At 42.8% G+C, this 22,850-nt stretch overlaps 1 protein-coding gene across 1 annotated transcript in view; it reads left to right on the top strand.

Moving 5' to 3' along the window:
• The window catches only part of LOC137349188 (integrin beta-1-like), a 126,184-nt gene that overhangs the window by 82,189 nt on the left and 21,145 nt on the right, over positions 1–22,850 (top strand). Inside the window, exons 5-14 of the mRNA XM_068014616.1 lie at positions 3,074–3,244; positions 3,345–3,583; positions 4,948–5,106; positions 5,256–5,351; positions 10,348–10,437; positions 10,537–10,677; positions 14,311–14,513; positions 16,830–17,068; positions 18,024–18,246; positions 22,391–22,617. Coding sequence (XP_067870717.1) covers positions 3,074–3,244; positions 3,345–3,583; positions 4,948–5,106; positions 5,256–5,351; positions 10,348–10,437; positions 10,537–10,677; positions 14,311–14,513; positions 16,830–17,068; positions 18,024–18,246; positions 22,391–22,617 — 1,788 coding nt within the window. The remainder of the gene's footprint in view (positions 1–3,073; positions 3,245–3,344; positions 3,584–4,947; positions 5,107–5,255; positions 5,352–10,347; positions 10,438–10,536; positions 10,678–14,310; positions 14,514–16,829; positions 17,069–18,023; positions 18,247–22,390; positions 22,618–22,850) is intronic.

Below are 22,850 nucleotides of genomic sequence, written 5' to 3'. Positions count from 1 at the left end.
AGGGTAGTTATTAAATGGTATTCATTTTTTTGTCAGTTCACGTGTTTTTTGTTTTAGTAAATCAATACTAAAATTTATCCTCCACCTTCCTTTTAAAAAAACTTTTTAATATAGTGCTTTACGTGCCTCAAAATGCTTCACAACCAGTTAATTAATTTTGCAGTTATTTTATAGTCAAACGCAGCAGTCAGTTTGTGTACTGCAAGGTCCCATAAATATCAAAGGAGATAAATGATTTGTTTGGTGGTGATGGTTGAGGGAGGACATGGTGAGAACTTAACTGCATCTCTTTGAATAGTGGAGCCTTGATTTAATTTTTTTTCCATTCGTTCATGGGATGTGAGCATCGCTGGCAAGGCCAGCGTTTATTACCCATCCCTAATTACCCTTGAGAAGTTAGTGGTGAAAGGCCACCTTGAACAGCTGCAGTCCGTACAGTGTAAGTAGACCCACAGTGCTGTTGGGGAGGAAATTCCAGGATTTTGATCCAACAACAGTGAAGAAATGGCGATATAGTTCCAAGTCAGGATGGTGTGTGGCTTGGAGGGGAACTTGCAGGTGGTGTTCCCATGTGTCTGCTGCTCTTGTCCTAGGTGGTAGAGGTCATGGGTTTGGAAGGTGTTGTCGAAGGATGCTTGGAACATTACTGTAGAACAACTTGTAGATGGTGTACATTGTAGCCACTGTGGGTTGGTGGTGCTGGGGTGCCGATCAAGAGGGCTGCTTTGTCCTGGATGGTGTACAGTTTCTTGAGTGTTTTTGGAGCTACACTCATCCAGGCAAGTGGAAAGTATTCCGTCACACTCCTGACTTGTGCCTTGTAGATGGTGGACAGACCTTGAGGAGTCAGAAGATGAGTTATTTGTCACAAAATTCCCAGCTTCTGGCGGGCTTTTGTAGCCTCAGTATTTATATGGCTGGTCCAGTTAAGTTTCTGGTCAATGTTGACCCCCCAGGATGGTGATGGTGGGGGATTCAGTGATTGGAATGCCACTGCACATAAAGGGGAGATGGCTGGATCCTCTCATTGAAGATGGTCATTGCCTGCCACTTGTGTAGCACGAATGTTACTTGCCACATATCAGTCCAAGCTTGAATGTTGTCCAGGTCTTGCTGCATGCAGGGTTCAAAAGTTGACTCTCCCTCAATGCTGCACCAAATTTTCAACCTAAATTTTGCTGGTGTCCTTTGGTGGGCTTTCGATCATCTCTGTTGTGCATAGAACTTTAGATTTTAGTTTAGGACTAAGTTTACCACAGGAAACAAAATTATGTGATGCTATTTGAGGAACTGGGTAGTAAAATATCTCCTCCTGTTTCATATTAACGCTAAAGCCACCAGTGTTGATTTTCATTATGCTTGTGCAGCAGCCAGTTTGTGCGCAGTGCATTGAAGGTTTCTCATCACTGTTCACAAACTAATCCTTCCCCACATTCCATCCACTTTACAGCTGTAATCCCTCTGATGTTTTGCTAATAGGTGCTGTTGAGTTTAAATTTTGTGACATTTTGTGGATTGTAACTTTGCCTTGTTGCTGTATCTCTTATCCAAGAGTAAAGATATAGTTCAGAACAGGGCTTTGTATGTATTGTAATGATTAAAATTACTTAAAGCATCAGTGCAAGGATATAAGTATCTTGGATATATTGTTAAACTGTGTGACACTCTTCCCTTGGACCATTTATATAGAACGAAGAACGATGTCATATACATGGACTTCAGTAAGGCGTTTGATAAGGTTCCCCATGGCAGGCTGATGGAGAAAGTGAAGTCGCATGGGGTCCAGGGTGTACTAGCTAGATGGATAAAGAACTGGCTGGGCAACAGGAGACAGAGAGTAGCAGTAGAAGGGAGCTTCTCAAAATGGAGACGTGTGACCAGTGGTGTTCCACAGGGATCCGTGCTGGGACCACTGTTGTTTGTGATATACATTAATGATTTGGAGGAAAGTATAGGTGGACTGATTAGCAAGTTTGCAGACGACACTAAGATTGGTGGAGTAGCAGATAGTGAAGGGGACTGTCAGAGAATACAGCAGAATATAGATAGATTAGAGAGTTGGGCAGAGAAATGGCAGATGGAGTTCAATCAGGGCAAATGCGAGGTGATGCATTTTGGAAGATCCAATTCAAGAGTGAACTATACAGTAAATGGAAAAGTCCTGGGGAAAATTGATGTCCAGAGAGATTTGGGTGTTCAGGTCCACTGTTCCCTGAAGGTGGCAACGCAGGTAAATAGAGTGGTCAAGAAGGCATACGGCATGCTTTCCTTCATCGGACGGGGCATTGAGTACAGGAGTTGGCAGGTCATGTTACAGTTGTATAGGACTTTGGTTCGGCCACATTTGGAATACTGCGTACAGTTCTGGTCGCCACATTATCAAAAGGATGTGGATGCTTTGGAGAGGGTGCAGAGGAGGTTCACCAGGATGTTGCCTGGTATGGAGGGCGCTAGCTATGAAGAGAGGTTGAGTAGATTAGGATTATTTTCATTAGAAAGACGGAGGTTGAGGGGGGACCTGATTGAGGTGTACAAAATCATGAGAGGTATAGACAGGGTGGATAGCAAGAGGCTTTTTCCCAGAGTGGGGGTTTCAATTACTAGAGGACACGAGTTCAAAGTGAAAGGGGAAATGTTTAGGGGGGATATGCGTGGAAAGTTCTTTATGCAGAGGGTGGTGGGCACCTGGAACGCATTGCCAGCGGAGGTGGTAGATGCGGGCACGATGGAGTCTTTTAAGATGTATCTAGACAGATACATGAATGGGCAGGAAGAAAAGAGATACAGAACCTTAGAAAATAGGCGACATGTTTAGAGAGAGGATCTGGATCGGCGCAGGCTTGGAGGGCCGAAGGGCCTGTTCCTGTGCTGTAATTATCTTTGTTCTTTGTTCTTCTTTGAAGAAGACCCTGTTTGTGGTCTTCTATCGTACGCAATTCAAATGGTACAAAACATAATGCTATTTAGCGAGAGTAGCACCCCTGAGCGAAATCTTCCTAAACCATATCAGGCTTGTGGATATGCGTTTCATATGTCCATTTCTAACACTTATATTTCTTGGATTTTTTTCCAGGAGAGCCTCAAACCTTCCCACTGCATTTTAAGAGAGCGGAGGACTATCCCATTGATCTCTATTATCTTATGGACCTCTCTTTTTCTATGAAGGACGACTTGGAAAATGTGAAGAAGTTGGGAACGGAATTGCAAACTGAAATGCAGAAGATAACTTCTGATTTCAGAATTGGTAAGAAAAAAAAAAATTATCTTTTATTTTATCTTCCTTTTCTGGTGCCTTGCATTTAACAGCCAATACTTCATCTTGTGAAAAACCTGTTCTTATTTAGGGTTTGGTTCTTTTGTGGATAAGACTGTGATGCCTTACATCAGCACAACCCCAGCCAAAAGGAAAAATCCTTGCACAGGTGGTGAGATATGTACAAGCCCATTCAGCTACAAAAACGTCTTATCATTGACCAACGATGGATCAAAATTCAATGAACTTGTAAGCAACCAGACTATTTCTGGAAACCTGGACTCTCCAGAAGGTGGTTTTGATGCCATAATGCAGGTGGCTGTCTGTGGGGTAAGTGAAAATAATAGTACTAATTAGTATTTTGAATAATTCCAATATTTTGTAACTGTTACGGACAGGTGATAAGGAATGTTTGCGGTTCCCACTGTTCAGCTCCTAACTGACTGCAATCGTGTTTTATTTTAAATGATATTTCCCCTAAAAACACTCGGGCTAATAAACAGACAAATGACAGGTTTTCTTATAGGTTTAAAACAGAAAATTAACTATTTATTGAACAATATTCATTCCCTGGAATGTTTGCAGCACCACTCAAGCACGCTTTCACACACTCATGCACTCTCGAAGATAGATAGAAGGTAAAGGATAAGAGTTCAAGGTGTTAGGTGTCTGTGGTTTACGGTAAATCTGTTGAATCTTCTAAGTGGGACGTTCTCTTTTAAAGGTGCAGACCTAGATATTTGTATTCTTGAACTTGTTGAGGTCGTGTAAATTTCTGGTAAGATTTCAGACTGGAGGTGGTGGTCATTTTTCGTTCTCTGCTGCACCAAGTTGGTGTGTAGAATTAGCAGCAGGGCTGCTTCTTGTTTCGGCTGGATCTTTCCCCAGCCCCCAGCTGGACTGCCTTCTGTGATGTAACTGCGATCGCTTCCTCTCTCTCCAGAGGATTACCTTTCAAGGTCAAAAACACATCAAATTAAAGTCTTTGTTAGTTGACACATGGCCTTCTCCCCTAGTGTAACCTCACAATGGATCAGGATGTGGAATCCTTGGCTATCTATTAATGTTTGAATGGGTACTATTCTGTTATGATCTTTGTCTCTGAAGAAAAGCATTCAATTTGGAATATCACGATGGTTCTAGGACGGATGTAGTCAACACCTCTTAGTCTGGAATGTATCTTTTGTCCTTTCACGACAGTGAGCTGGTTGGAATACACAGGCCAGGTCATCTGACCTTTGGTGACCATCTTGCAGCACGTGCACTTTTTGAAAGGAGCAGTCAATTTCAAACACACTGAACAAAGTTCATATCTTAAAAGTAGGGATATGGCCTTTAATACTTCTTTATTCCAAAGTTTTTAATTCTGAATTTTCACCCCTTCATATTTCTTCTAGTAGTGCTTACATAACAGCCTGGATTTACCTCATCTCTACACCATTTAATGTTTTATATATTTCAGTAGATCTCCCCTTGACTCCCTCCTTTCTATGATAGTAAACTTCAGCTTTTTCCAATGTTTCCTCATCATACTCTCCTTTTACATTTAGCGTGCTTTTGTTACTTTCATTTGTGCCATTTGTCTCCACCCACACTACTTTTTCTCAAGTAAATCTATTCTTAAAAGTACTATGCAAGGTTACAGCACAGAAGGAAGTGATTTGGGACACCACTTAATTATTCTCTTTTCACAGGACAAAATTGGCTGGCGAAATGTCACTCGATTGCTCGTGTTTTCTACAGATGCAGGATTTCACTTTGCTGGAGATGGTAAACTAGGTGGCATTGTTCTACCAAATGATGGTAATTGCCATCTTGATACACAGGGTCTCTACACCATGAGTGATCATTTTGTAAGTTTGCTATTTGATCTTGGCAGTATTGATCTTGCGAGTGTTTAGCTTTAAATAATTAATTCTTCAGCCTGCCTTTAGAATACTTTGTGAAATAGTGCAATTTGTTAAGTGTCAAATCAGCTGAAATTCTGAAATTTTGTCGACAGGATTATCCATCCATTGCTCATTTGGTGCAAAAACTTAGTGACAATAATATTCAGCCTATTTTTGCTGTTACAGAAGAATTTAAGAGTGTGTACAAGGTAAGTGCTTCCAAATACATAGGAAATTTCAGAACTATAACACAGCTATATTTTGTATGCATCAGTACAGAATTATAATTCTTCCAGAATCTGAGATGCAAAAGATGGTCTAAAAACATGCTTATTATTGCCATTTAACCACAGAGTGTACCTGGCAGTAGGATTTAATGTTTAGATATCATACTTTATGGTTTTGGGGTGGGGTGGGATGGTGGAGAAGTAATATTGTGGAAGAAACGCTTATGTTTATGTAGTACCTTAATACATTTTTCAGGCTGTTCTAAAGCACGTTAGAGCTAATAAATTGTTTTCTTCAATTATGGTCATTACTGCATAAGCAATTTACACACATGGTTTCACTAATAAATCAGATGAGTGACCAGTTAATCCTTTTGGTGGTTTGTTGATGCAGGTATTGATGAGGGCATTGGAGTGATTCCCGACTATTCAAGTAGTCTCGTAGGGTATTTTCCATTCTTCCAAGCTTTGTGATATGGTCTACTTCTTGAAAATCTTTGACAGACTTCTAAATGAAAGGCAATTAGATATGTTTTTAAGTGGTTGAAATTCAGGGTAAAATCCAAAAATGGGTAGAAAATTGACGCACAAAAGGAACATCAGCTACTAGTTAGGGCAGTACTGTCAGCACTGCAAAATGTAGTGGGCTCTGTGCTTACCTCAGCTTGGAATTAATGCATTTTCTTTTTTGTTCAGTGCATTCCATTCATCCAAACCAATGGTAATAGCAGACAGAGCTTCAGTTCAGTGCAAGTTAGCCAGGTTCATAGACAAAACTAAAGGAGGTAGTAGTTCAGTTAGAGGTAACCAAGGATCTAAAAATGTGCAGGTTAAAATCTAAATGGGCAGAACTGTGGTAGTTGAAATTCAATACAGTTGTGAATAGTGTACATTGGGGGACAAAAAAGGTTCTGTATCTCTAATTATCCAAAACTAAAATTATAAAGTGTAAGCTTACTTGAAATGTTCTTGTGTTATGAAATTGCAACAAAGCAATGGAATGCTGAACTGTACTGCTAATGGGAAATTATTTTTTAAATTTTGTGTGCTTTAGTCTGATTGTCATTAATTTTGCTGGCTCACAGTTTTGATCTCTGTACCTAAGGAGGGATGTACTTGCCCTGGAGGGGGTGCAATGCAGGTTCACTAGATTGACTTCTGGGATGAGAAGGTTGTCCTATGAGGAAAGATGGAATAGAATGAGCCTTTAACTCTGTGGAGTTTAGAAGAATAAGGACTTGACAGGTCGATGCTGAAAGACTATTTTTTTTTCCCCTGGCTGAAGAGTCTAGGACTAGGGGGCATAGTCTCAGGATAAGGGGATGACCAATTCGAACTGAGGTGAGCAATTACTTTTTTTTTAATTCATTCACGGGATGTGGGCGTCGCTGGCCAGGCCAGCATTTATTGCCCATCACTAATTGCCCTTGAGAAGGTGGTGGTGAGCTGCCTTCTTGAACCGCTGCAGTCCATGTGGGGTAGGTACACCCACAGTGCTGTTAGGAAGGGAGTTCCAGGATTTTGACCCAGCGACAGTGAAGGAACGGCGATATAGTTCCAAGTCAGGGTGGTGTGTGACTTGGAGGGGAGCTTGCAGGTGGTGGTGTTCCCATGTATTTGCTGCCCTTGTCCTTCTAGTTGGTGGAGGTCGCGGGTTTGGAAGGTGCTGTGGAAGGAGCCTTGGTGCATTGCTGCAGTGCATCTTGCAGATGGTACACACTGCTGCCACAGTGCATCGGTGGTGGAGGGAGTGAATGTTTGTAAATAGGGTGCCAATCAAGCGGGCCGCTTTGTCCTGGATGGTGTCGAGCTTCTTGAGTGTTGTTGGAGCTGCACCCATCCAGGCAAGTGGAGAGTATTCCATCACACTCCTGACTTGTGCCTTGTAGATTGTGGACAGGCTTTGGGGAGTCAGGAGGTGAGTCACTCGCCTCAGAATTCCTAGCCTCTGACCTGCTCTTGTCGCCACGGTATTTATATGGCTACTCCAATTCAGTTTTTGGTCGATGGTAGCCCCTAGGATGTTGATAGTGGGGGACTCAGCGATGGTAATGCCGTTGAATGTCAAGGGGCGATGGTTAGATTCTCTTTTGTTGGAGATGTTCATTGCCTGGCACTTGTGTGGCGCGAATGTTACTTGCCACTTATCAGCCCAAGCCTGGATATTGTCCAAGTCTTGCTGCATTTCTACACAGACTGCTTCAGTATCTGAGGAGTTGCGAATGGTGCTGAACATTGTGCAATCATCAGCGAACATCCCCACTTCTGACCTTCTGATTGAAGGAAGGTCATTGATGAGGCAGCTGAAGATGGTTGGGCCTAGGACACTACCCTGAGGTACTCCTGCAGTGATGTCGTGGAGTTCAGATGATTGACCTCCAACAACCACAACCATCTTCCTTTGCGCTAGGTATCACTCCAGCCAGCGGAGGGTTTTCCTTCTGATTCCCATTGAACTCAGTTTTGCTAGGGCTCCTTGATGCCATACTCGGTCAAATGCTGCCTTGATGTCAAGGGCAGTCACTCTCACCTCACCTCTTGAGTTCAGCTCTTTTGTCCATGTTTGAACCAAAGCTGTAATGAGGTCAGGAGCTGAGCATCACTGAGCAGGTTGTTGCTAAGCAAGTGCCGCTTGATGGCACTGTTGATGACACCTTCCATCACTTTACTGATGATTGAGAGTAGACTGATGGGGCGGTAGTTGGCCGGGTTGGATTTGTCATGCTTTTTGTGTACAGGACATACCTGGGCAATTTTCCACGTTGCGGGGTAGATGCCAGTGTTGTAGCTGTCATGGAACAGCTTGGCTAGGGGCGCGGCAAGTTCTGGAGCACAGGTCTTCAGTACTATTGCCGGAATATTGTTAGGGCCCATAGCTTTTGCAGTATCCAGTGCCTTCAGTCGTTTCTTGATATCACGTGGAGTGAATCGAATTGGCTGAAGTTTGGCATCTGTGATGCTGGGGACTTCAGGAGGAGGCCGAGATGGATCATCAACTCGGCACGTCTGGCTGAAGATTGTTGCAAATGCTTCAGCTTTATCTTTCGCACTGATGTGCTGGGCTCCCCCATCATTGAGGATGGGGATATTTGTGGAGCCACCTCCTCCAGTTAGTTGTTTAATTGTCCACCATTCACGGCTGGATGTGGCAGGACTGCAGAGCTTAGATCTGATCCGTTGGTTATGGGATCGCTTAGCTCTGTCTATCGCATGCTGCTTACGCAGCTTGGCATGCAAGTAGTCCTGGGTTGTAGCTTCACCAGGTTGACACCTCATTTTGAGGTATGCCTGGTGCTGCTTCTGGCATCCCTCCTGCATTCTTCATTGAACCAGGGTTGGTCTCCTGGCTTGATGGTAATGGTAGAGTGGGGGATATGCCGGGCCATGAGGTTACAGATTGTGGTTGAGTACAATTCTGCTGCTGCTGATGGCCCACAGCGCCTCATGGATGCCCAGTTTTGCATTGCTAGATCCGTTCGAAATCTATCCCATTCAGCACGGTGGTAGTGCCACACAGCACGGTGGACGGTATCCTCAATGTGAAGGCGGGACTTCGTCTCCACAAGGACTGTGCGGTGGTCACTCCTACCAATACTGTCATGGACAGATGCATCCGCGGCAAGCAGATTGGTGAGGACGAGGTCGAGTATGTTCTTCCCTCGTGTTGGTTCCTCCACCACCTGCCGCAGACCCAGTCTAGCAGCCATGTCCTTTTAGGACTCGGCCAGCTCGGTCAGTAGTGGTGCTACCGAGCCACTCTTGGTGATGGACATTGAAGTCCCCCACCCAGAGTACATTTTGTGCCCTTGCCACCCTCAGTGCTTCCTCCAAGTGCTGTTCAACATGGAGGAGTACTGAGTCATCAGCTGAGGGAGGGCGGTAGGTGGTAATCAGTAGGAGGTTACCTGGCCCATATTTAACCTGGTGCCATGAGACTTCATGAGGTCCGGAGTCGATGTTGCGGACTCCCAGGGGAAACTCCCTCCCTACTGTATACCACTGTGCCACCACCTCTGCTGGGTCTGTCTTGCCGGTGGGACAGGACGTACCCGGGGATGGTGATGGCAGTGTCTGGGACATTGTCTGTTAGGTATGATTCCGTGAGTATGACTGTCAGTCTGTTGCTTGACTAGTCTGTGGGACAGCTCTCCCAACTTTGGCACAAGCCCCCAGATGTTAGTAAGGAAGACTTTGCAGGGTCGACGGGGCTGGGTTTGCCGTTGTCGTTTCCGGTGCCTAGGTCGATGCCGGGTGGTCCGTCCGGTTTCATTCCTTTTTATAGACTTCGTAGCGGTTAGATACAACTGAGTGGCTTGCTCGGCCATTTCAGAGGGCATGTAAGAGTTAGCCACATTGCTGTGGGTCTGGAGTCACATGTAGGCCAGACCAGGTAAGGACAGCAGATTTCCTTCCCTAAAGGACATTTGATTACTTCACTGGAGAGTTGTGAATTCTCAGTTGTTGAGTATATTCAAGGCTGAGATTGATAGATTTTTGAGTTCCAGGGGATAGGAGAATCAGGTGGGAAAGTGGAGTTGAGGTCAAGGATCAGCCATTATCTTATTAAATGGCAGAGCAAGCTCGAGGGCCACTATGGTCAACTCCAGCTCCCATTTCTTGTGTTCATAACTGAGTGCAGTTACAATTTATTAAATATTTAGTTCCTGGTACTTCCCTCTATTCCATTTCTGCTCATGTGTTCACCTCTTAACCTCAGTTACTTTCAAGATTATAGTATTTTGGATTAGGTTTCCATTTGGAGAATGGAATTAGAGCACATAACTCTTCTAAATTATATTTCAGTTATTTTGGAATTCACACAATCCCTTTTTAGGGTTTTTCCCATTCATCTGAACCAACGGAAAAGGCAGAAATGACCTCCGGTTAATGCTTTATTTAAAGCAAAAACATTTGGTAACTTAGCAATTAGTATTGCCATTTCATAACTTGCATTTAACATTGTTGCTCTTTTTAATAGGCACTCCATGATCTCATTCCAAAATCTGAAGTGGGTGTTCTGTCATCAAACTCCAGTAATGTAATCAAGCTGATCCTTGATGCTTATCACGTAAGTACTGACCATTCAGTTGACCCTTGCATCAAAATTTAATCGGCTTTACCACTCCAATACTTACAGATATGATAGCGACACTTTCTTTTTTAACAGGCTTTGTCTTCTGAGGTTATCCTGGAGAACAGCAAATTGCCAGAAGGAGTGTCAATCCATTATACAGCCTACTGTAAAAATAATACAGTTCATACAGGGGAAAATGGCAGGAAGTGTTCAGGCATTCAAATTGGCGATGAGGTAAGATCTAGTCAATCAGTTGCTTGCTTCTGGTTTGTATACTTTAATACTACATTGGGTGTTCCCATTATGTGCAAGGCCGTTGGGGCAACATACTGTGCAGCTATTTTTGTTTTTTTCTGTAGCAATGCTGTTAAGTTATAAAAAGTTTCTTCGGTTTTGCAACACTGCCTGAAGAATGATAAGGTTTTGTTGCTGCACTTCTTATTTGGAACTGAATAAGAGAATTTGACGATTGACCAGCAGACCTGGGGGCTGGGAGGTACAGTTGGTTAAACACTGGGATTTTAACTCTAGGATTTAGAATCATTGAGTAGTACAGTACAGAAGGAGGCTAGTTGGCCCATCGAGTTTGTGCCAGCTCTTTCGAAGAGCAATCCAGTTAGTCCTGCTCCCCTGCTCTTTCCCCATATCTGCAATTTCTCTCCAAGTATTTCTGCAGTTCCGTTTTGAAGACAACCATTGACTCTGTATTCACCACCCTATCAGACAGTGTATTCCAAATCCTAACTGCAAAAATGTTTTCCCTCATGTGGACTCTTCTTTTGACAATTACCTTAAATCTATGTCCTTTAGCTTTCAACCCTCAGCCGTTAGAAACAGGTTCTCTTTTTATTTATTCTATCTAAACCCTTGGCCCGTTCTGCTCTAAGGAGAGCAACCCCAGCTTCTCCACACTGTCCAGATAACTAATCCCTCATCCCTAGAACCATGCTAGTAAATCTATTCTGTACCCTCTCCAAAGCCTTCATGTTCTTCCTAAAGTGTGGTATCCAGAATTGGGCACAGTACTACAGCTGGGCCCGAATTAGTGTTTTATATAAGTATAACATAACTTCCTAGCTTTTGTACTCCATGCCTCTATTCATAAATCCCAGGATTCCATACGCTTTACTTGCTGTTTTGAAGGTGGCAGGACACGTTAACAGATTTCTGCGCAAGCACTCCAAGGGGTGCTGCTTGTATCTGTTTTAAAATTGTACCATTTAACATATATCCTCTCTCCTCATTCTTGGAACCAAAATGTATCGCTTCACACTTTAGTGTTGAATTTCATCTGCCATGTTTCCATGCATTCCACCAGCCTGTCTATGTCCTCTTGAAGTCTATTAGTATCTTCACTTGTTTACTGTACTTCCAAGTTTTGTGTCATCTGCAGATTTCAAAATTGTGCTCTGTACCCCTAAGTCCAAGTCATTAATGTTGAATACAAGCAGCGGTAATCCTAGTACTGAACCTTGGGGAACTCCACTATATACCTCCCTCAAGTCTGAAAAACAGCCATTCACCACAACTGTTTTCTAACCCTTAACCAATTTTGTATCCATCCTACTACTGGCTCTTCTATCTCATGGGTTTGTCATCAAAATTGAAGCCCAATATGTGGTACTTTATCAGACACCTTTTGAAAGTCCATATATGCAGCATCAACTGCACTTCCCTCATCCACCCTCTCAGTTGCCTCATCAAAAAAACTGTCAAGTTAGTCAAACAAATTTGTTTTAGTCCTTGTCCAAGTGGCTATTCGTTTTCTTCCACACTACCATTAAACTGGCTTGTAATTGCCAGGTTTATCCTTCATCCCTTTTTTCAAACAAGTGTATAACGTTTGCCATCCTCCAGTCCTTTGGCAGCACCCCTGTATCTAAGGAAGATTGTGGCTAGTACTTTTGCAATTTCTACCCTTACTTCCCTCAGCAACCTAAGATGTGGCCCATCCAGACTCGATGACTTTTAAGTTCTGCCAGCCTTTCCAGTACCACCTCTATCTTTTTTTTTTAATCTCATCCACTATCCTGGCAACAACCTCATCTACCATAGCTTTGGCAAAGTCCTCTTGGTAAGCATTGATGCAAAGTACTGATTTAGTTTTCAGCCATGCCTTCTTTCTCCACCAATATATCTCCATTTTGGTCCCTAATTGACCCCACTGCTCCTCTGGCACAAGGCACAATCTTTTTCCTGTTAATATGCCTATAGAAGACCTTTGAATTCCCTTTTGTTAGCCACCAATCTATTCTCGCACTGTCTCCATCCCTTTTATTTCTCTTTCGCTTCTTGGCTGTACTTTTTATATTAAGTCTGATTCCCCTTTGTATTATCAAGCTGACATCCATCGTCTGCTCCCCTTTTCTGGTCCATCCTACACTAACTCTTTTGACACCAGGGCAGCACAGTGGCGCAGTGGTTAGCACCGCAGCCTCACAGCTCCAGCGACCCGGGTTCAATTCTGGGTACTGCCTGTGTGGAGTTTGCAAGTTCTCCCTGTGACTGTGTGGGTTTCCTCCGGGTGCTCCGGTTTCCTCCCACATGCCAAAGACTTGCAGGTTGATAGGTAAATTGGCCATTATAAATTGCCCCTAGTGTAGGTAGGTGGCAGGGGAATATAGGGACAGGTGGGGATGTGGTAGGAATATGGGATTAGTGTAGGATTAGTATAAATGGGTGGTTGATGGTTGGCACAGACTCGGTGGGCCGAAGGGCCTGTTTCAGTGCTGTATCTCTAAACTAAACTCTAAACTCCCTTTCCCTCTTGTGGGAATGTAGCTAGTCTGTACACAAACCATCTCCACTTTAAAGGCTGCCCATTGCTGCCTTCCAGTCTTTGAGTCTATTTTACCCAGGTCCGATCCCTGCTCAATTTGCTGAAATTAACTCTCCTCCAGTTAAGTATATTTAGTTGCAAATCCAGTCCAGAACATTGGGATGAAAATCTTTCTTGTTGGTTATAATGTATTCTGTGCTTGCTGTAGAAGGCCTGTATTCAATGAATTTGGCTAGTTTCTAACCAGCTCCTATTGATCTGGGCTCAAGTACTGATGTGCCCTAATTTGCCACTAAATTGATATCTTGCCAAGAAGCTGTTGAATGGTTAGTGTGAAAGAGCTTTTCTGAAGTTAGGACTGAGGTAAAATTAAGGGAGCTTTATTCTGCATCTGAGTAATTTCTGCACCTTAGTGCTATATCTTTCCTTGAAATATTGTCTGCTATAATAGAAGGTTTTCATTCCCTACAACTGACCTTGCTCACTTTACAGAATATGAAAAATCGCAAATTTAATAAAGTGCATGTTGGGAAAAAAAATTAAAATCCTTTAAAACTTGAGTTCACTATGAAAAATGAAAACTATTTGTAGTGATACAATCCCTTTTCTCAAGCAGGTTTGTTGTGAAGGTGGGTCTGGTTTGAATGGAACAATTCTGCTGCACAATTGTTCTAAGAAAATGCTGAACACCGCTATGCAGCTAATACAGAAATGAAATTAGTCTTGTCCAATGCAAACTACTAGTTTTGTCCTGGAAATAATCTCATCTTTCTTTTTCTCCTCCCCAACCAACACATGCCATGCACTTAACTCTGCTGGCTTTTAGAACTCTGCAAACATGCTAACTAGAAAATGTGTGAACATACTACAGTAAGTAGTCACTTCACCTGTCTCTCTTTTTCTACCCTGCCACCACCCCTCCCCAAGCCCTGTGATGGCAACGGGGCTGAAATCAGGTCCTCATCACGTCCAAAGCTGTGCAAACTAATATCTTTTCATTGAAGCAATCTGCAGTAGTACCTGAATTAGAAGTATCTAAGAAAGAAAATAAGCTTTCTTTATATCTAAAAGTCTCTCTTTCCTTTTAGGTGAGCTTCAACATAAGTATCACAGCAAAACAATGCCCAAATAATGGAGAGAAGGCAACTATTCAGATCAAACCTCTGGGATTTAATGAGAAGGTAGAAGTTGCTCTAGAGTTTGTTTGTGAATGTGAGTGCCATAAAAAGGGAATCCCTAATAGCCCAGATTGTCACCAGGGTAATGGAACATTTGAATGTGGAGCCTGCAGGTAGGTGATCAGTTTGCTCAGAAATTAATTAAGAGTGTGTATCCTTGCCATAGGTATAGTAGTGAATAAAAACTCAGTAAAATATGGATTTTTAATGTTTCTATTGTCACCTTTGTTATTTAAGTACTACAATGTTGGATTCAAGATATTTTGATTTTTCAGCAAAATGTACTGCTATTCTTCTTTGGCCTCCTTATCTCGAGAGACAATGGGTAAGCGCCTGGAGGTGGTCAGTGGTGTGTGGAGCAGCGCCTGGAGTGGCTATTAAGGCCAATTCTAGAGTGACAGACTCTTCCACAGGTGCTGCAGAAAAATTTGTTTGTCGGGGCTGTTACACAGTTGGCTCTCCCCTTGCGCTTCTGTCTTTTTTCCTGCCAACTGCTAAGTCTCTTCGACTCGCCACACTTTAGCCCCGCCTTTATGGCTGCCCGCCAGCTCTGGCGAACGCTGGCAACTGACTCCCACGACTTGTGATCAATGTCACAGGACTTCATGTCGCGTTTGCAGACGTCTTTAAAGCGGAGACATGGTCGGCCGGTGGGTCTGATACCAGTGGCGAGCTCGCTGTACAATGTGTCTTTGGGGATCCTGCCATCTTCCACGCGGCTCACGTGGCCAAGCCATCTCAGGCGCCGCTGACTCAGTAGCGTGTATAAGCTGGGGGTGTTGGCTGCCTCGAGGACTTCTGTGGTGGAGATACGGTCCTGCCACCTGATGCCAAGTATTCTCCGGAGGCAGCGAAGATGGAATGAATTGAGACGTCGCTCTTGGCTGACATACGTTGTCCAGGCCTCGCTGCCGTAGAGCAAGGTACTGAGGACACAGGCTTGATACACTCGGACTTTTGTGTTCCGTGTCAGTGCGCCATTTTCCCACACTCTCTTGGCCAGTCTGGACATAGCAGTGGAAGCTTTTCCCATGCGCTTGTTGATTTCTGCATCTAGAGACAGGTTACTGGTGATAGTTGAGCCTAGGTAGGTGAACTTAAAGTAGGGAATTAATGGTAAAACATGTTATTTGTCGCAGTTTGTCTTTAAGGGCGATTTTTCTTATGAATTATTTTGCTCAAGGTGAGTAATGTTGGTGGTGCAGAATTGAACACTTTAGTTTAAGATGGCAAGAAAAACTGGCAATGCACAAACGAACAAGCATTTGGAGGGGAAGTGGGTTAATATTTTGGGTGAGACTGCTCTTCAGAAGGACAAAGGATCACACCTGAAACACTAACCTGTCTTGCTCAAGGTAGAGCTGCTTATTTTGTCCAGAACTAATCTTCTTTTCAGGGAAGAGGCAGTAATTTGAGTTGCAAGAAAGTAGAGGAATTATTCTAATGCAGTGTTGCAATTTATAGAGCTGTGATTTGGTTTGGTAATTCTTCATAGCTTATTATTGTAAATCCACCAACTGCATAAGTTAATACTGTACTTTTAATTCTGGTACAATTGGGCAATGCCCTGTACTTAAATCTGTGGCATTTACTGGCACCCAGTATACCTTGGAATGTTGGGGATAAAGACTTAAGTCTGTAATGTGCCTGAGGAGCCCAGGGCACCCCAATGTGGGTGACCTGCACTAAGCTAGGGGTAGTCCAAATTTGAAAGTTATTCAAATGGTACTCCCGATGCGCTTGTGTCTTACTAGCAGCTGTTCCTCTTCAAAATGCCAGAAAACTGTCTGGCACTATGTGGGTACCATAAATTAAAGGTGTGCAAAGGAAATCTGACCTCAGTCATAATGTCGGAGCTGGAAGCCCGACATGACCCAGCCCGAACCCGACACGTCGCCTGATCCCGTCGGGGTCGGATTGGGTAGCAGGTCTTTACATCAGTACGTGGATAAAGGCCTGCTACCCAACCCGATCCTGACGACATGTGTCTGGTTCGGGCCGGGTCATGTCGGACTTCCGGCTCTGGCATTTGGGCTCGATCGGGTTTCCTTTGCACACCTTTACCATAAATTGCAGCCCTGCTGCATTATGAATGGAGCACCTGAAAATTATTTAAATAAACTGGCCTTGCATTATCCGACATGAGTCTGTTTTTCCTGCGCAGACATGCTGAATGACTGAATAGCACCAGAGTTGAGAGGTTTGTGCTATTGACCTTTATACTTGCTGGTCTCTGAAAAATTTGGCCATTTGTTACCAGTGCCCCTAGATAAGAATACTGTACAACCACAGGGCTCAGGTATTATACAAAGGGGTAAGGTGAAGAAAAAATAGATGAGAACAACATTGCTTGCTTTTTTTAAATTAAAATCAATTGGTACTTTATTTTTCAGTCACTAATTTGAAGATGTGAACTACTTCATTTTCAGATGTAACAAAGGACGTATTGGTCGATTTTGTGAATGCAGCACTGATGAAGTAAATAGTGAGGATATGGATGCTTCATGTAGAAAAGATAATGCATCTCTAATCTGTAGCGACAATGGAGATTGTATCTGTGGGGAATGTGTCTGCAAAAAGAGGGAAAATCCTAATGAAATCATCTCTGGCAAATATTGTGAATGTGATAACTTCAATTGTGACCGATCCAATGGACTGATTTGTGGAGGCAAGTGTACAGCACAATGAATTTATATTTCCAAATGCTGGTTAACTGGTCTTTGTTTTCCTTTGCAATCTGTTTGACACCACTCTTCTATAATGGCTAGATACTTATGCCACTTTCACAACCCACTGCATTACATATCTAGATTATTCAGTCCACAAGGTGAACAATTTCAAAAGCTTTAATGTATCAGATGGTATGTTTAAATTCAGTGTTCATTTTGGAAATAAAATAAATGCATATGTATTTCATACAAAAATGTATTTTTACTTCCAATTCATTTGAATATTACTCAATTCTAATGTGCTTTGGTGTTGCCTAATCTTGATTTGACACTTGATGTGTTGAGCTCAAGCTGTGGTCAACTCCACCTTCGAAAGTAATTGTCAGCCTGGAGCCTTGTTTACCCTGTGCTTCTTTAGCCTCATATCATCTCCCTTGTGCTGCTAAGAGTTTCTAGTACTGTTCACTCAATTCAGGAAATTACTTCTGCACCCTTTATTGCTTCAAAACATAATAGATTTTTTATAATATTTAAAAACTGAATTGCAAAAATGTTTTAAGTGCTTGAAAATGGACTTCCATATCCATTGTTTTGGAGAAATATACTATGGCAATGAAAACCATTTTAAACTGTAATGCATAAAGAGAGCCCAAGTCTTTCCATGTGCACTCTTCTGTACAATTTTTTATATTGTGTTCAGTATTCCATTGCAATGCAGAAAGGAATATTAAGATCTAGGTTTCCCATATGGCAAATCCACAATATATGCTCGCTCTTCCTCTTCTCTCAACTATCCAGCAGACAGGTGCTGCTATCATAGAGAGTGTCTTAACAAACGGAACCAAATATTGTCCTGTTTCATAAGTATGCTAACGGGGCAGGGTGAGGAAGAGGTGATGTAAAGCAAAAATATGGCGATAAACTTAAACATTTCTGAATTACCATCTTTTGCAGGAAATGGTGTCTGTAAGTGTCGGGTGTGTGAATGCAACCCCAATTATTCTGGCAATGCCTGTGATTGCTCCCTGGATAATTCAACATGCGTTTCAAAGAATGGACAGATGTGTAATGGGAGAGGTACATGTGAATGTGGTCGCTGCAAATGCACTGATGCTAAATTCCAGGGACCTGCCTGTGAAATGTGCCCCACCTGTCCTGGAGTCTGTACAGAACACAAGTAGGTATTTGGATGACTGAAAGGTGTATAATCCAGTATTACATAAATGTTGCATCTGTTCTGAAAGTTTTGCTTAATCTCCTTTTGAAGGGTTCAATATTAAGTTTAAAAAGGGAGGACAATCTAGGGGAAGTATAATGGAGTAACCCCTGCTCTCTTCTCCACCCCCACCTCCCCCCTCCCCCCTGGCCAAATACCAAAACCCTGTTTTTTTTGGTAAAACATTGCATTCTTTCCAATTATTTTTGACTTTTTTTGGAGGATCAGGTAAGGTCTCTCTAGTATGTTGCACTGATGGCTCAATTAAAGAATCTTTAAGCAGCTCTTGCAGTCATCAAGGGATGCCTTAAGACCAGTTTGTTCTCCTATCTGCAACAGAAGTGGTAAATACCATGCTGTCAAAATGATAATGGCTAAAATTGAGGTTTATTACAAATGAGGTATTAAAGTTAAAACTCACTAAGTTACTGTTATGAGTATTTGTACCAATAAAGATCAAATCAGTCCACATTAGGTGAAATATCTTCAGAATATCTTGTATACAAGACCTTTTGAGGGAGAAGTATTTTATTCAGTTCCCAGTGTGATATCCAAACTAAGGTTGTTATCCACTGTATACTGCACTGAATCTCCAGCTTGTCACAGAATGCTGAATTAAAATTGAGAGGTTCTACCACAAAATGCCATTCATATCTCTCTCATTACTGATGCAGCATTAGCTTTCTTTCTCATGAGAAGTAACTTGATTGGTCACTACTGGACATAATGGCCTAGATTTTGCAGTCAGTAGCAAAGGAACCGTGCTCTCCATTCATTATGCTTACAGCTGCCCAGACTTTTTGTATGCTTTGTAAACTGACCTCCCATGCTTCATAAATTTTGGTTCATCTAAAAAGCTGCTGCAGTCCTGCCCCACCCCAAACCCAGCTCACCCATCCTCCCTAATGTATGTTGGCTACCTGTCCACTTGTATCTCTATTTTAAAATTATTTTCCTTGTCTTTAAATCCTTGTGATCTCATTGTCCCATCTCTGTAATTTTGTCCAGCCTTATCCTCCAACTCTTGGACTCTCCATTCCTTTGTCCTCCTATGCATTCTCCCCTCTTTTGCCCCATCATTGACAGTTACTTAGGTTCCGCTTTCTAGCTAAACCTGTCTTTTAAGATCCTCTGTTAAAACCTACCTCTTCAAGCGAGCTTTTGGTCACCCAGGAGTTTAATCGCTCCTTTTCTGGTTCAATGTCTGTCTTCAGGCACCTTAAGTTTAACCTTGAGACATTTTCTAAGTTATCACTGTAAAAGTACAAGGTTGTGTTTACAAATAATTATGGCTTTCTTCTAGTTTCTGTTTTGGCTGTTGCTTTAAGGTTGAATGTTTATGCAACCCATGCTTTACTGGCAATTATGGACTGGCTTACTGTTTGACAGTCTGTTTTAAGTTGATACGTTAGAATGCAGCTTGCTGTTTTAACCAACTTTGTCCTATCTCAGCTTATATGTTGCTGAAACCCTCATTCGTGCCATTTGTCACCTCTAGATTTGACTATTCCAATGCACACCTGGCTAGTCCCACGTTCTACCCTTCGTAAAATTGAGGGAATCCAAAACTCTACTGCCCGTGTCTTAGCTCTCCAAGCCCCGTTCCCCTATCAACCCTGTGCCTGCTGACTTACATTGGCTCTCAGTCAAGCAACATCTTGATTTTAAAATCCTCATCCTTGTTTTCAAATCCTTCCATGACCTTGCCCCTCCCTATTTCTGTAATCTCCTCCAGCCCCACAACTCTCCCAAACTATCTGTGCTCACCTAATTCTGGCCTCATGAGCATCCCCGATTTTAAGTGCTCCACCACTGGTGGCCGTGCCTTCAGCTGCGTAGACCCTAAGCTCTGGAATTCCCTCCACCTCTCTACCTCGCTTTCCTCCTTTTAAGGCACTCCTTAAAACCTACCACCTCTCAGACCAGATGCTCAAAAGCTTGGGTGGCGCAGTGGTTAGCACCGCAGCCTCACAGCTCCAGCGACCCGGGTTCAATTCTGGGTACTGCCTGTGTGGAGTTTGCAAGTTCTCCCTGTGTCTGCGTGGGTTTTCTCCGGGTGCTCCGGTTTCCTTCCACAAGCCAAAAGACTTGCAGGTTGATAGGTAAATTGGCCATTATAAATTGCCCCTAGTATAGGTAGGTGGTAGGGAAATATAGAGACAGGTGGGGATGTGGTAGAAATATGGAAAAAGTGTAGGATTAGTATATATGGGTGGTTGATGGTCGGCACAGACTCGGTGGGCCGAAGGGCCTGTTTCAGTGCTGTATCTCTAAACTAAACTAAACTTATGAAGCTTGGTCTCATATTTTGTTCTATAATACTCCGGTGAAGTGCCTTGGGTTACGTTAAAGCCGCTATATCAATACATGTTGGCATTGTATTCTGGTCTGAGAAAGCAAATTTGTTTCATTAGTACCAAAGCTATTAGATTTTCAGACTAGGGGGAAGTCATTTAATTTCTTCATCATAAGGCCCACCACATTTCCTTTTTTATAATAATAACAAGAAATGCTGGAAATACTCAGGTCTGCCAGCATCTGTGGAGAGAGATGCTTTGATGATGCTACCTTTCATGACGGTGCTTCTGATATGACCTCCTTTTTCCTCAACCGAGGATTCTCCCCCCCACTGTTGTTGACAGGGCCCTCAACCGTGTCCGGCCCATTTCCCGCACCTCTACCCTCATCCTTCCCCTCCCTCCCAGAACCGTGATAGGGTTCCCCTTGTCCTCACTTTCCACCCCATCAGCCTCCATATCCAAAGGATCAACCTCCGCCATTTCCGCCACCTCCAGCATGATGCCACTACCAAATGCATCTTCCCCTCCCTTCCCCTGTCAGCATTCCGAAGGAATCGTTCCCTCCGCGGCACCCTGATCCACTCCTCCATTACCCCCACCACCTCGTCCCCGTCCCATGGCATCTTCCCCTGCAATCGCAGGAGGTGTACTACCTGCCCATTTACCTCCTCTCTCCTCACTATCCCAGGCCCCAAACACTCCTTTCAGGTGAAGCAGCGATTTACTTGTACTTCTTTCAATGTAGTATACTGTATTCGCTGCTCACAATGTGGTGGTCTCTAAATTGGGGAGACCAAACGCAGACTGGGTGACAGCTTTGCGGAACACCTCCGCTCAGTCCGCAAGCAGGACCCTGAGCTTCCGGTTGCTTGCCATTTCAACACTCCCCCCTGCTCTCATGCTCACATCTCTATCCTGGGCTTGCTGCAGTGTTCCAGTGAACATCAACGCAAGCTCGAGAACAGCATCTCATTTACCGATTAAGCACACTACAGCCTGCCGGACTGAACATTGAGTTCAATAATTTCAGAGCATGATGGGCCCCCCATTTTACTTTTATTTTTAGTTATTCATTTTTTACATTTTTTACAATTTTTTTTTTGTTTAATTTTATCTTGGTTTGTTCAGTTTGCTTACCCACTGTTTTTTTTTTCATGTTTGTACTTGCTGTTCAATCTTCAGTCCATTAACACCCTATCTGTACTAATGCTTTGTCTTTCAACACACCATTAGCATATTGTTTGCCTTTGCTCCATGACCTTTTGGTCAGCTATGTGGCTTTGTCCAATCTACACCACCACCTTTGTTATCTCTTGCCCCACCCCCACCTCACTTGCTTATAACCTTTGACATTTCTAATATTTGCTAGTTCCGAAGAAGGGTCACTGACCTGAAGCGTTAACTCTGCTTCTCTTTCCACAGATGCTGCCAGACCTGCTGAGTGGTTCCAGCATTTCTTGTTTTTATTTCAGATTTCCAGCATCTGCAGTATTTTGCTTTTATTCCCTTTTTTTATAATGCAGGCCAAGCAAAAGAATAGTCATTTATATTTTGTCTCATTTATTACTGCACCCACATTTCCTTTTCATACTGAAACTAATGTAGCTTGGAATGGAAGCTACTTAATGTTCATGGAGTGTTTTTGTATTCAAATCATACCTCACTGTGAAAAGTGATCCAAGCAATCTTCTTGTGAACTTTATGTAAGCCCCTTAATCCAAGTCATCCAGTCTTTAATTGAATCTTCGAAGTGCTATAGTTGGAAAGTTTGTACACACCAACATTTTCAATTCTGTGTTCTATAGGGATTGTGTTCAGTGCAAAGCCTTTAACAAAGGACCCAAGAAAGATACGTGTGATCAGTGTGAGTTTGAAGTGAAGCTGGTGAAAAAGCAGGACGAATTGCCACAGCCAGGCCAAGTTCCATCTATTGCTCATTGTAAAGAGAAGGATGAGGATGACTGTTGGTTCTACTTTTCTTATTCTGTTAATGACCAGAATGTTCCAGAAGTTCACGTTACTGAAAACCCAGGTGAGATTGTAGTGTTCTAAGCAGAGTGATGATGACCTGTATTTGTCCTTAATGCATACTCAACGGTTAATAAGTCTGTGGTTTAAATGGAATGCTACAAATTTTAAATAACAACAAATACAACAAATACAAGAAATACACTGCAAGTCAGTCATCTTCTAAAAACAAAGTTAGTGTTTTGCTTGGAAATATTCCATTTGAATTGGAGAAGAAAGGCGCAGCCCTTTTATAAG

The sequence above is a fragment of the Heterodontus francisci genome, chromosome 2, assembly GCF_036365525.1.
Source record: "Heterodontus francisci isolate sHetFra1 chromosome 2, sHetFra1.hap1, whole genome shotgun sequence".
Classification (NCBI taxonomy): domain Eukaryota; kingdom Metazoa; phylum Chordata; class Chondrichthyes; order Heterodontiformes; family Heterodontidae; genus Heterodontus; species Heterodontus francisci.
The sequence above is the reverse complement of the archived record's forward strand: the minus strand, read 5'-3'. Positions and strand labels throughout refer to the sequence as shown.